We start from the raw sequence: 14,397 nt of genomic DNA, 5'->3' as shown, positions 1-14,397 counted from the left end.
GCCAGTGTTTGACATCTATTTGTGGTCACCCAACTTAACTCAAACCAGTTGAGAGAGAGAGAGAGAGAGAGAAAGAGAGAGATCTGAGCCATTTTATGGGTACGAGCGTGCGCGCGTGTAAAACTTGAAACTAGTGGAAATGCCATGGAATTCAAGAACCTAAAAGACAAAAACAATTGACAAAGTAACTTTAAAACCTGTGAATCAATAAAGCTGTTGGTAACAGGAACGTGATCAGAAGAAGATATTCGGCTGTATAAGAAAATTAGAAGAGTCCAATTAAGAGTGCGCGCGCGTGCGCGTGTGTCTGCTGTGGGCGATGACTGGATCGAGTCTTTTAAATTAAAAGGGGTTTGAAAAAAAAATTAATGAGCAATTAATCAGGTGTGTGATTAATTGAGAGATCTGAATGAACACTAATTAACCCGAAGAAATGTCTCATTTATCTCGGCAAATTCACGATAAATCTGTGTAATCTTTAGACTGACAGACAATCAGGCAGAGCTTCAACATATAGGTCAACAAGTTATAAAAAAAGACACTGTTGGTAGGTCAGCAAGTTATCAAAAATATTTTGTGAATTATTTCTTTTCGAGAGAGAGAGAGAGAGAGAGAGAGAGAGAGAGAGAGAGAGAGAGAGAGAGAGAGAGAGAGAGTTACAAGGATTTTGGATGTCTCAAAGACTTTTTAGTCCAGCTGCGGAGTCTCCGTTTGCTCTTTGGTAGAGCGATTTAGAGAGTTCTTATGTAACTTATTCTTGAACTCGTTTACTGTGTTACTGTTTGCTACATACGCTGGAAGTCTGTTCCAAGTATTTGCTATTTTGTATGTTAAGAAATTGCCATATTGAGTGGCGTTGTATCTTTTCAATTCCCGTTTGTATCCGTTACCTCTGGACTGATTTGTGCTAAGCGTGAATAGGTTGTTGTAATCTACATTTGTTTCTCCTTTAAGAATTTTGAATGCCTTTATTAACTGTCCCCTTAGTCGAGTTTGCAGATCAAATAAGTTTAAACGTTCCATCCTCCGTCTAGATCCAAATTTCCTTAGTGTGGGAACTAGTTTGGTGGCCCTAGCTTGTGTTGCTTCCAATCTATATATATCCTTCTGAATACTTGGAGCCCAATATTGGACTCCGTATTCAAGATGGGGTCTTACTAGTGATGTGTACAGCTGTAGTACAGTGTCTTTATTTCTGTATTTGAATTGTATCTTTATGTAACCAATTAGTTTTTGTGCTTTCTTTTCAGCTTTTATGCTCTGTTGGGTGTACTTCAAATCCTTGCTAATAATAATACCGAGATCTTCCTCCTGGTCCACACTTTCTATTTCATTACCCAGAAGTTAGTAATCTGATTGTGGATTACTACAACCTATGTGCATGCCTTTACATTTCCCACAGTTGAAAGGCATTTACCATTTTCTGAACTATCCTCCTAGCTTCAAAAGATCTCTCTTAAGGCTTCTACATCTTCCGAGTTCGCAGCATGTATGCTTAGTTTAGTATCGTCGGCAAATTTGGATATTTTACTACTTAACCTTAAATCTATGTCGTTAATGTATATCAGAAATAGCAATGGGCCAAGAACAGATCCTTGAGCTACTCCTCTTGTAACAGCTACCCACTCTGAAGCTTCTCCGTTGATTACAAGTCTCTGTTTTCTGTTTGTTAGTCAATCTTCGATCTATTCAGCTAGCTCGTCTGTAATGCCCAGTGCTCTAATTTTGACCATTAATTTTTTATGAGAAACTTTGTCAAAAGCCTTTTGAAAGTCTAGGTATATGATGTGTATTGTCCTGCTTTTGTCATGAATGGTAAACATGTGGAAAAATTTTAAAAGATTTGTCACACATGATCTCTTTTGTCTAAATCTATGTTGGCTGTCTATCAGAAGATTGTTTTTCTCTATGTGTTCTACTATTGAATCTACTATAATTGGTTCAATAAATTTTGTAAGACACTGAAGTTGGACACACAGGTCTGTAGTTGCCAGGTTCTTCTTTTGGTCCCCTCTTGTAGATTGGAGGAACATTGCCTAGTTTCCATCCTTGTGGTGCCTTTCTTTTGTTGGCTGTCTTTCTGAACATTTTGTAAATGCGTGGGGTTATCTCTTCTTCTAGTTATATAATCCCTCTTAATGAATATCATCTGGAACTGGTGCCTTAGACTTACTGAGTCCTTTTATTTTCTTTTTGACGTCATCCAACGTAAATGTAATTCTATTTAATGGTTGTGGACCTTCATATTTGATAGCTGGTTTGGGTAGGGCTGTTGGTTCTTTCTTAGTGAATACGGTTGTGAAATATGTATTCATTATTTTGGCTTTTTCCAAATCATTTGTTATAAGATTTCCCTTTGAGTCTCCTAATGGGCTAATGTTATTTTCGACTGACTTTCTACTGTTTACATATGCAAAAGATCCTTTTGGGGTTTCTTCACTAGCTAATGCCACTCTTTTCTTCATTGATCTTGGCATTTCTAACTAGTTTATCTACTTTTCGGGTTAACTTCTTGTGCTTGGAAATTTCCTGAATTGAAGGCTGTGGACCCATTGATTTTAAGTTTCCTGTCCCTGCTTATTGCAATGGCTATTTCTCTGTTGAACCACTTAGGTTGTGGAGTTCCATTTGGTAAAATTTTTCTATGCTGTATACATTTAGCCTTTTTGTCTTTATATATTTATACAAAGGAGTCCCATTGCGTATCTATGATTCCTATTTTGTCGTATTCTAAATTCTTGGTGTATTCCTTTAGTTTTATCCAGTAACTCCGCCTGTAGTCAAGCTTTTTTTATAATTTTCCCTTCTTTTAGACAAGGAATATTTAATCGAAACCTAAATACTCTGGGGTAACTTTTGCCAATATTTTTGCCTACTGAAACACTGGATACTAAATTTTCCTTCTGTTGTTAGCACAATATCTAGTATGTCGTTTCCCCAAGTTAGTTTATCGACCCACTGACAGAGGAATTCATTGTTGATAAATTATAGTAGCCTATGTCCCTCTGTGTATGATGTAGGATTCATAGTGCCCCAGTTTACTGCTTTATTGAAGTATCCCATTAGGATAGCTAAATTATTGTTAACTTCTTGTCCAAGTTGTCTATACAGCTATTCTTCCTGGTCTTGTGTTTGATGCGGTGGTCTTTATATTAGTAGTATGGACATTTTTTTCCTGTGGTGTTGATATTTGCCCCTGTCACTTTACATTCGGTTTCTAATTTAATTTCTATGGGGTTTAAGTGATTTTTAACATAGTGCATTACCCCTCCACCTTTTTGGGTAAGGTGATCCTTCTTAAAAAGGTTGAAACCTAGGATTTCGTATTCTCGGATAAAGTCCTTTGTTTTTTTCTTGAATCCAGGTCTCGGTAATGCCTATGACATCTAGTTCCTCGCTAGCTATCATTGCCCTGAAGTATTCCATTTTGTGTCTAACTGACAGCATAGAATTGTGTCGCTCTGAGGAAATTTTCTATCGTTTTTATCTTCCGCTGTGGCTTTCCTAGTTTCCCTGAATTACTAATGTTTCATTTTTATTTCTATCTGCGTTATCCAAGTTTTCTACCAAATTTCCTCTATTTGTTGTTGGAGGATTTTCTAAGGGTCTAATTTGTTCTTGGACTATTGTTTCTAGGTGATTGTACAGGCTGAGATTAAGTTGGTCTCCGTATACTCTCTTGCCTTCTTCACTAAAGTGTATTCCTTCCACTTTTTATAATTTTATCCTGCCATAGAAAGTGTCTCAAAGATCTATAAATCTAACTTTCGTTTATCTCTATGTCCTTACTGAGGGGTAAGTGGCTGACCTATAACTATAGTATTATTGGTCAACAATTTTTTCTAGCTGTTTACCCAAAGGTTCTGTTTGGCCACCAGTATCCTTTCTTGGGAATAGGTCATTTCCGGTTGTCTGAACAATTATATTGGTCTTCTTGTTCTCTGTTGCTGACCACTTCTTTTATCTTCTGTGCTTTGGCACCTGGATAGGACCTGACCTTTCTCCTCTTTTTGAGGCCGAAATGCTCCACTTGGTCCTTCACCATAGAATGTCTAATTAACAACGTTTCATCATCCTGTTTCTCTGTTTGGGGGGTGAATCTGTAATTGGTGGTAGTTACATTTTTAGGCTGTTGTTGAGTCTACTTGGCCTTAGCTACCCTTCCTCTAGTGCAGTGGTTCCCAACCTTCCTCCAGTGGTGACCCCACTTTAGCTTCACCATACTTTTTGCGACCCCACTCAAATATGAAGGCTATATCTTTTTTATGGAAAAATATAATTTATTAAGGTATAATCTTTATCATTGAATAACAAAAACCTAAAAATTCTCTTATATATATATATATATATATATATATATATATATATATATATATATACACACATATATATATATATATATATATATATATATATATATATATATATATATATATATATACACACACATACATATATATATATATATATATATATATATATATATATATATATATATATATATATAATTTCTTTATGTAACACACACTGCATAATGGAATGTTATTGATATGTGTAACACAAGCATTATCTTGATAATAAAGAGTTACGTTCTTCATGTGATGGCTGAAACTGCTTTTCCATCACCAGTATCTCAATTCCCAGTGATGTTTTTGATACAGCACAACGTTGTTCATCTTCAGCATGGAGATTAGTTCTCAGCTTTAACTTTATTAAAAGTAAAGATGAAGATTTTCACTTCGAAGAAGAGAACATAACATTTTAAGCATACTTTCAGCCAAATTTAGATATCAAAATAACTGCTTTACTCAAAACTTCATCTCTGTTAGGGAATGAAAGTCAGCTTTGGCACTGTAAGATCTGATAACATCAATAAATTCTTTCAGGAACATTTGTAATTGTTGCATCAAATGGTTTATTTGAGGTAAGTTATGGGATAACTGAACCTTTTCTGCAAAACTGTGTTTGAATGGAATATCAGTATAATTTTCTTCAACAAAAGCATTAATGTGGTAAACGTAAAACTTTCTCTTTCATTCTTTACTCCCAAAGATCCAGCTTCATTAGAAGTCATTTAGTTTTTCTGCAATTTCAAGAATGCCGGAATTTTCTTCCTGAAATGGAAGATTAAGGGAATTCAAAATTGTGGAAAAATTTACTAATTATGCAGTTTTTGCACACATATTCATATCACCTAAGAAACTTGAAAGCTTTGTTCTTCCTTGCCGAGATAAGAATTCTCTTATCTCAGTATTCAACTGAAAAATATCTGCAAGGGATTACCTTTTGTAAGCTACCTTACTTCAGTTTGCAACATAACTTCATGCTTAAAATCCAGTATATGACACTTTAGCAAACAAGCGGTTGTTTAATGCATTTAACCTTATAAAGTTAACTGCTTTAACAACTGATTGCATAAGGTTTCATATCTTTGGCAATGGTTTTGCAAAAAATACTTGACGATGTATCATGCAATGAATTCCAACAGCTTCCGGAAAAATATTTTTTACCTTCTGTTGAAACCCAGATTTACAACCTGGCACAGAAGGTGCAACATCAGTACACATACTACCGACATTTCCCCACGTAATTGCTTTTTAAGAAATTATCCAATTTTTTTCTAATATACCACAGCTTTAGTTGTTTCTAATGGTCTGCAAGAGAGAAATTCACCCTTAAAATCGCCATTGTTTACATATCGCACATAAACTAATAATTGAGGAAGATTACCTATATAAGATGATTTATCAACTTTTAATGGGAAGAGAACAAGTGGAGATGTACAGTATGATTAGAAAGCGTTATAATTTTTGAGGATTTAACTCTCTCATCTTCGATTACGTCATGAACGATGTCTTTTGCACAAGGTAAAAGTAATTAATTCCTCACCAATGCCATGCTGAACTCAAAATGATGTCTTAACTTATCTTACGTCATTGATTCTTCTGAGAGCACTTCACTGCACATCAAAAATTTAGTTTTTTTTTTTTTTTTTTTTTCCCTGCTGAGATAAAGCAAGTATTACCGATGTTAATGTAGTCCTCCATATATTTCTGCTTCCCTTTGTTGTTTGCCATTGCCATAATTGCAACAACCTTTCTGTAAAATCAAACGAGAGAGAGAGAGAGAGAGAGAGAGAGAGAGAGAGAGAGAGAGAGAGAGAGAGAGAGAGAGAGAATAAAATCAGCCAATTGAGACTTGCTATTGACAACTATGATAATATAAGTGAAAATGCTATGAAAACATAATTATAAATACAAATATGTGTATTCATTTGTCTTTTATATATTTATGTAGTGCACACAGTCATTATACACTGATACATACACATACACAATTCTCCCCTCCTCTCTCTCTCTCTCTCTCTCTCTCCTCTCTCTCTCTCTCTCTCTCTCTCTCTCTCTCTCTCTCTCTCTCTCATTTACATTTTTTTAGGGAATTTGAGTCTATATTTATCTGCATTTTAAGTAATCACCAACAACTCATTCGTCATTTCTGTCTTATATATGCATGTCTTACTGCTGCTTAGGTTTTTAAACATCAATTTTTTTGCATATATGAATTTATTTTGAGTTTCCTTATTTGTAGTTAAATATCGCTTTTAATAGATATCATAATTAATAGATAATTCAAACATCATACATTTTCTATTACACAAATACAAACAGAAATCTCAGATATAAACTTAAATATGGAAATTTATAACAATCTTGAACGTAAAAATGCCCCATACCTACAAATATCCAAATACATATTCCTTGCTTGTTCAAGCCGACTAGTACTACAGTGACATAGACATGCTAGATGCAATCTCTTTAATTAACAAAAATGATCATAAAGACACACACACACACACACACACACACACATATATATATATATATATATATATATATATATATATATATATATATATATATATACACACACACACATATATATATATATATATATATATATATATATATATATATATATATATATATATATATATATATATATATATCCAAAACACTATGGATGGGAACAAGTATAAAATGCAGCTTAGTAAATTCTACAGATAAGGCCCTATAAATACTTTTTCACAGAGATAATCGTTCTTAGTAAACCTTCTCTTTACAAAATGTTCTGAAAAGGCCAATAGAGAGCAACGTAGTGTACATGTGAAAGACCGGCCCAGTTGATCGGCAGATTAAGATATATGCAAAGGAGGGAAACAATTCAGTTTGAGGATGGCCTTTCTCTCCTTTCTTTTTTAGATTGATATATACCACCTCGTGTCGGAATGAGGAAAGGTTTTGGTAAAGCCTACAGAATCATCTTAATCAAATGATATCAGCGAAATCCCTTTAGATTATTACCCTGTCTTCACGACCCCAAGAAAATTGCTTGCCGACCCCAAATGGGGTCGCGACCCCAGGGTTGGGAACCACTGCTCTAGTGGGTTTTATGAACTGTTTTTGTTGGCTATTTCCTCTCTAGGTTCTGTCCTTGATTTTACCTTATTTTGTAATTCCTGGATACTATTCCCATTTTCTACCACATCATCTATGACTTTTTGGGTCCTTATTTCTAACTGTTGGAACTTGGACATGATCTCTATCAATTGTTTTCTTAGTTCTTGGTTTTAATTTTTTTAATTTTTCTATTTCCTGTTCCTGCTGGCAGAACAGGCATACACTATTATGGTGGAGGTTTGCAGCGCCCCCTTCTTTGAAGTCTACGCACGATTTGTTTATTTGGCATTTTGCACATTTGTGCTTGAACTTCAGTTTCTCAGTCATTTTTAATTTCTATGATATTGTCAACTGCGTGTCTGTTTAGAAATTTCAGCTAATAACTTCTATAATTATTAGCTTTGTGACCACTAGTGTAAATAAGGATGATAGTTAACCACCTGCTGCCGCCTCTGCCTAATTCTTGGCAACTATTTTTTTCTGTCCCTAACCTCCCATAAGTGCTCCCAAACCATCAGTTAAGTCTCTTCAAAGTTGGGCCGTCCCTAACGTGCCCCAGCTCCCAACTGATCAGTACGTAGCAGAAGCATGTTTTCTCGCCAGGATTGACAGCGGAAGGCTAGCGATTACTTGGATTTCCAGACTTCCAAGAACAGCCAGACTCTTAGGTATTACTGAGTATTACCAAGAAGCAGCAACTGGGTTTTTTAGTTGACCAAGTCTCCAACAAGGCACAAAAGCTATGCCAACCTCACGAGCAGTTGAGCCTATTTCGCTAGGGGTCGGCCACAGGGAGTGGTCAGTTACCACACGTTAGGAATGTGCTTTGCGGGACACTAGTAGCACTATTCCAAGGTTGCGTCTCCTGTCACCCTGGGGTTCCTCTATCGCAGTCTCTCGAAAACTGTGAGCAAGTTCCTAGCGTTGTTTATAGAGGTTCCAAAGCCTCTGCTCTGGCGCATGAGGTAGCTGTCAGCTCCTTAATGTTCATATGTGTATGGGCTAATTATAAACAGCGGTCATATCTAAATATCTATTTTTTTTTCTTTAGCCAAGAGAGATTGCAAATTGGGATTTTGGATAAAAGGGTCGACAAAGAGAGAAAAACAGAAATATGAAAATGTAGGAGAGTTAATAGTGGTCCGGTCCAACTCTGGATGCTCAGAGCTGGTCTTAGCGGCAAGGTTAAACCTACCGGGTTAGAAAAAACTTCCCCGCCGCGCAAGCTCTCACTAATTCTATTAATCCTGCAACAAAGTGCGGGCCATCTCGAGAGAGATTTCATATTAAATAAGTGCCTTTTTATTGAATATATAAAGGTATCTTGTTCAATTCAGCAAGAGTAAATAATATAGCATTATGGTTAGAATTCTTCTTAAACATACAAGACAAAGACAACAGAGAGAGAGAGAGAGAGAGAGAGAGAGAGAGAGAGAGAGAGAGTGATAGTGAGTGTGTTAGGTGAAGAAAGATCTTCGGACTCCTCGATAGTGTCTACTTGAATAAGAAAAGAAATCTTTACAATTGATAACCAAATTAAGAGAATTATTGGAATTACAAGTAGATTATGAATGTTTCCTATATGTACAATCACGTAGATACTATATATATATAAAAAATTTTAAGTAATTTTTATTTTTCCTAACATACTTACCGAGAACTACTTTCTTAGGAGTCACTGGTGATCTCCTCTCCATCGACCAGATTTTTGAGTAAGTTACCCCCCCACTCCGCGCTCTAAGTAGCCTTACCCCCGGCATCAAGGAATGTGCCCCAAGGGTAGGATTAAGGTAGGTCGCTTGCTTGCTGGGTCAGCATCCTCATTAAGTTCTATTGAATTAGCATAATGCTAGCAAGGGAAGAGAGGCACTCGGGGAAGGAAGGGAGGGCCATTACCCGAAAGTAGTTCTCGGTAAGTATGTTAGGAAAAGAAAAATTACTTAAAATTTTTGATTTGTTCCAACACGAATACTTACCTCAAACTACTTTCTTAGGAGACTTACACTTTAGGAGGAGGGAGTGCTATTCTGACCCACTGACCCGGCCGTGGGGCCCAAAAGGCCTCTGGATAACGGGACCTACTTGAGAGCGGAAGCGAGGGTAACTACACAAAAATTCACGTTAGTGTCTAAGTACTTACCCTTTGAAAAACTTCTTTTGATGTTCCTTCTCGAAGCGTAGCCGTGAAGAATGTGTTATTTTCTGGGAACAGACGGTACTCCCCGAAGAGGCAAGTAAGCAACTGGGTAGGAGGTAGGAACCCGCACTTGTGCCTACCGGTTGCTAGTCATGAATGCGCCTGGGGTTTTACCGTTACACCGCTTGGAGGGCGGAGATGACTGTTCCAATGGAGAACCCGTCCAAGGATTTTCTTGAGTAGTCCTTGAGGTAGTGGGCAGTAAAGGTTGACTGGTTCGACCAAGTACCTGCTCGCAGGATTTGCCCTACTGCCATGTTTTTCTCAAAGGCTAAGGAGGTGCTCAGGCCCCTGATGTCATGAGGTCTGGGAGTGTCTGGCACTGCCATGCCATCCTCCTTGTAGGTTCTGGTGATAACCTGTCTCAACCAGAAGGAGATGGTGTTTTTGGAAACTTGTTTCTTATTAATACCTGTGGAAACGAAGAGGCTCTTGATGCCTGGTCGGAGATGCGCTGTCCTTTCCAGGTATTTCCTAATTGTTCGCACTGGGCACAATTTTAAGTCTTCTGCATTGCCTGTCTTAGGGATGGCAGGAATTGAGAAACCTTCAAACCTCGGGTCCCAGACTGCTGGGTTCTGAGTCTTGGCCACAAAAGAAGGCACGAACTTGAAGGATACTTCTTTCCACCCCTTTGAGTGAGAGACGTCGTATGACAGTCCATGGATCTCTCCCACTCTCTTAGCGGACGCCAAGGCCAGCAAGAAGACGGCCTTGAGGGTGAGATCTTTGTCTACGATATCCTTCAAGGGTTCAAAGGGGGGACGACACAGCATCTTCAGGACCTTGGCTAAGTCCCACTGGGGCACCCTCCTCGCCTGAGGGGGGCAAGACTGCTCGAAGCTTTTGACAAGCATTGCTATGTGTCTCGAGGCCCCCGGGTCGATGCCCTTCAGGAGGAAGACTTGGCCTAAGGCAGCCCGAACCCCTTTTATGGCTGGAATTGACATTCCTACTTTGTCCCTAAGAAACACCAGAAAATCTGCTATGTCTGGGACAGAGGCCTTAAGAGGTCTAATGTGCCTCTCAGAGCACCACTTCGTGAAGGAGGCCCATTTTGCCTGGTATATCTCGGCTGACGACTTTCTCAGGTATAGAGACATTCTCTTAGCCGTGGAGGGATAATAACCTTCATTCTTCAGGAGCCGCTGGATAGTCTCCAGGCGTGAAGACGAAGGGAGAGTGGGTTGTCGTGGAGCTTGAGAAAGTGAGGCTGGTGCAGAAGGTCTGACCTGGCGGGTAGAGGCCACGGCGGTTGACTCGTTAGGTCTTTTAGGTCTGCGAACTACTCCCTCTCCGGCCACCAGGGCGCTACCAAAGTCATCTTTAGGTTTCGGGCGGCCCGTACTCTGTTGAGCACCTGTCTTATCAACGTGAAAGGGGGAAAAGCGTACACATCCAGATTGTCCCACTTGTGCTGAAAGGCGTCTTCTAAGGCTGCTTTCGGGTCTGGTACAGGGGAGCAATAGACTGGGAGTTGGGCGTTGAGTTTCGTTGCAAAGAGGTCCATCACCGGGGAACCCCAACGCTGAATGATGAGCCTGGCTACTTCTGGGAGAAGGGACCACTTTGTCCCTACTATCTGGCCTATTCTGCTGAGGCCGTCGGCCAGAACGTTTTTCTTCCCGGGAATGAACCTTGCTAACAACACCACGTGATTTTCCTCTGCCCAATTCAGAATCTCTATGGTGAGATCGCACAACTCCCTCGATTTCAAGCCTCCCTGCTTCTTTATGTATGCTACTACTGTGGCGTTGTCGCACATCAACGCCACGGTGTTTCCCTTTAGCAGACTTGCGAAGTGTAAGCACGCCTTCTGGACAGCTTTCAACTCCAGGATATTGATGTGGAGTTGCTTTTCCTCTTCCAACCAGGTACCTCGTGCCATTCCGTCGAGGAGATGGGCTCCCCATCCTTGGTTGGAGGTGTCTGTGAACAGAAGTAATTCTGGAGGGCTGGTCCCGAAGGGCATCCCCTTGAGGGAGTTCGACTGGCAGTGCCACCATTCCAGGGAGGGTCTCGTGTCTGGAAGGACTGGAATTAGCACTTGTTGTGAGTCCGTCTGGCACCAGAGGTTCTTGAGATTCCATTGGATGGATCTGAGTTTTACCCTCCCTTGGGGAACTAGTTTCTCCAATGAGACCAGGTGGCCTATCAGCCTCTGCCAGTCTTTCGCTCTCCTGGGTTGTTCTGACAGGAACGGCTGAATGATGTGCCTGAGGTTCCTTATCCTGTCCTCCGAAGGGAAAACTTTTCCTTGAATGGTGTCCAATGTCATCCCCAAGTACTTCATTCTGGTGGACGGGGATAGATTTGACTTCTTTGGGTTAATTACAATCCCCAGATCTCTGCAAAACTGGAGGAGACTTCTCCCTTGTTCCTCCAAGAGGGCCTTTGAGGCGGAAAGGAGCAACCAGTCGTCCAGGTATCTTGATAAGGCGGATGCCTCGTTCGTGAGCCCACACTGAGACAGTCGTGAAGACTCTCGTGAACACCTGGGGCGCTGTTGACAGACCGAAGCAAAGAGTCCTGAATTGCAGGATCTGGGAACCCCATTTCACCCGGAGGAACTTCCGACTCGAGGGGTGGATTGGAATTTGGAAGTATGCGTCCTTGAGGTCGACGGTCATCATAAAATCTTTCTCCCTCAAGGACAGCAGGACTAACTTTGGAGTGTCCATCTTGAAGTCCGTCTTCTTGATGAACTTGTTGAGAGCTGACAGATCTATAACCGGTCTCCACCCCCCCCCCCATCGCTTTCTCTACCAGGAACAGGCGACTGTAGAAACCTGGCCCTGGGAGAGGAACTTCTTCCATGGTGCCCTTTTCTAACATGGAGGATACCTCCTCTTGAAGGGCGGTCCTCTTTAACGGATCTTTGGGAGCTAGCCATTCCGTCCGGTTGGCCGGAATAAGAGGGGGTGGATTCGTCAGGAACGGGAGTCTATAGCCCTCCTTTAGGACGGACACTGTCCAAGGCTCTGCCCCTTGAGCCTTCCATGCTTGCCAATGTTGTCTGAGGCATCCCCCAACCCGAGGCTTGGGCGGGGATAGGGGGCCTCCCACTCTACCTTCTTCTAGAGGGGCGGCCTGATCTGCCTCTCCTAGAAGCGGAGTAACCCGACCTGAAGGAGCTTGAGGGCGCTGCAGCTCCCCTGCGGGAGGGTTGCGGCGTTGAGGACCAGGAGGAAGAGGGGGCCTCTCTCCTCGTAGCGCTGGAAGAGGCTTGGGGCGTCGCGGCGCTATCCGAGACGGACCTCTTGTATGGAGGTCTCCTAGAAGTTGCCGGTCTGGTGACGTTGGCCTCCTTCTTTTTCGAGACCTTTTCCATTAAGGTCTCTAGCTCTTTCAGAGGAAACAGAGACTCTCCCCACAGAGGCAGGCTGCGAATTGCTCGGGCCTCCCTGTCCGGTACCTTCCGAGACACTTTCGTAAGAACAGTGTCTCGCATTCGGAGAACCCAGTTGGCTGTAAGGGCGAGAGACTGATAGGTTAGGAACTTGAGGGTTTTACCCCCGGAGGTAATGAGGTCCCTCATTAGGCCTTGCTGATCAGGGTCCTCGGGGTCGAAGGAGGCTTGAACACCCACCAACGTGGAAGCCCACCAGTCCAGCCAAGAGGAGACGTTAACTAAGTCTCGCGACATCTCCTCCATCATGGAGGCCTCTGCTGGTGAGAAACAGACTGGGGCCGAGAAGGCTCTCTCATCTGAGACGCCTTGACTCAGAATGTCCACGGCCGTTTCCACTTTACAAGGACCTGGGCGACGTCCTTCGGGCACATAGACCTTCCCTTGGCCTTTGAGGCCCTGGAGCAATTTAGAGGCACTCTGGGTCTTGGGAGCCTCGGCATTGCTGGCCACTACTTTGTCAATGTACTCTTGCCCTAGAACTAGATCTCGGGCCAGAGGGAGTGCTAGGGATGACTTAGGTTGGGAGGGAGTTTGCATGATTCTCAGCAGGCTTGACCTACAGGAATCTCCATCTGTAGCTGCAGGTTCTGCTATTTCGTGGTGCCTTCTGATCAGGCTAACCACTCTCCTGTAGGCGGAGTCCTCTGTCGGGGAGCCCTCCCCTCCGTCAGCCGAGGTCTCGGCCTGGGGCGGGGGAGCCGGTTTACTGGGCACGCCGACTGGACGCCACGCCCTTGGGGCCAGGGGCGCCGTCCTGCCGAGGTACTGGACCTCATCTGCGGGTAAGACCGCACCAGGGGCTCGGGATAGTGTAGGCACCGCTGGTTCAGCGGGGACTCTCGTACGCCCGAAGGCTCTGGGTGCTGAGGGCGCGGTTCCCGGGGGCTGACCCGACAGCGGGAACCGTTCCTTCCGACCTGAAGGCCGCACCAGCTGGGCTGGTTCGGCCCGGCTGCCTGGTAAGAAGCGCGTTTTCCCCCGCTGGGCGGGATGAACCGGAGGCCTCGAGGACTTATGCTTTATCGAGAGGTCTTTCCTGCGAGCCAGGTCGCGAGGGTCAAGGCTGTGCTTGGAGGGCGGCCGCCTTGGGGACCGCTCACTAGACTGGTGATCCGGGGAACGAACCACCTTCGATTCCCGCGATGATACGTAGATCCAGGCGCCACCGGGAGATACACTTCTCCTATACTTATGGCTCGGAGAGCGGGAGCGCTTTCTGCTATAACGAGAGCGCGACCTCGACCGGGAACGCTCGCTCCTGGACCGCTCCCACCGACGGCGGTGTTTCACCCTGACCTCTTCCTCTGACGAGGAATAGACGTCCGATGAGC

General features: G+C 42.4%; 1 protein-coding gene across 1 annotated transcript in view; it reads right to left on the bottom strand.

Moving 5' to 3' along the window:
- Window positions 1-3,898: 3,898 nt before the first annotated feature.
- The window catches only part of LOC137658983 (serine/arginine-rich splicing factor 11-like), a 10,521-nt gene continuing 22 nt past the window's right edge, over window positions 3,899-14,397 (bottom strand). Inside the window, exons 1-3 of the mRNA XM_068394090.1 lie at window positions 14,167-14,397; window positions 12,912-13,122; window positions 3,899-4,100 (exon numbers count right to left, since the gene is read on the bottom strand). The exon at window positions 14,167-14,397 is cut by the window's right edge and continues 22 nt beyond it. Of these exons, the coding sequence (XP_068250191.1) occupies window positions 3,899-4,100; window positions 12,912-13,122; window positions 14,167-14,397 (644 nt within the window). The remainder of the gene's footprint in view (window positions 4,101-12,911; window positions 13,123-14,166) is intronic.

This window comes from Palaemon carinicauda, chromosome 19, assembly GCF_036898095.1.
Source record: "Palaemon carinicauda isolate YSFRI2023 chromosome 19, ASM3689809v2, whole genome shotgun sequence".
Lineage (NCBI taxonomy): Eukaryota > Metazoa > Arthropoda > Malacostraca > Decapoda > Palaemonidae > Palaemon > Palaemon carinicauda.
Note: the sequence above shows the minus strand (reverse complement) of the source record. Positions and strands in the feature narration are given on the sequence as shown.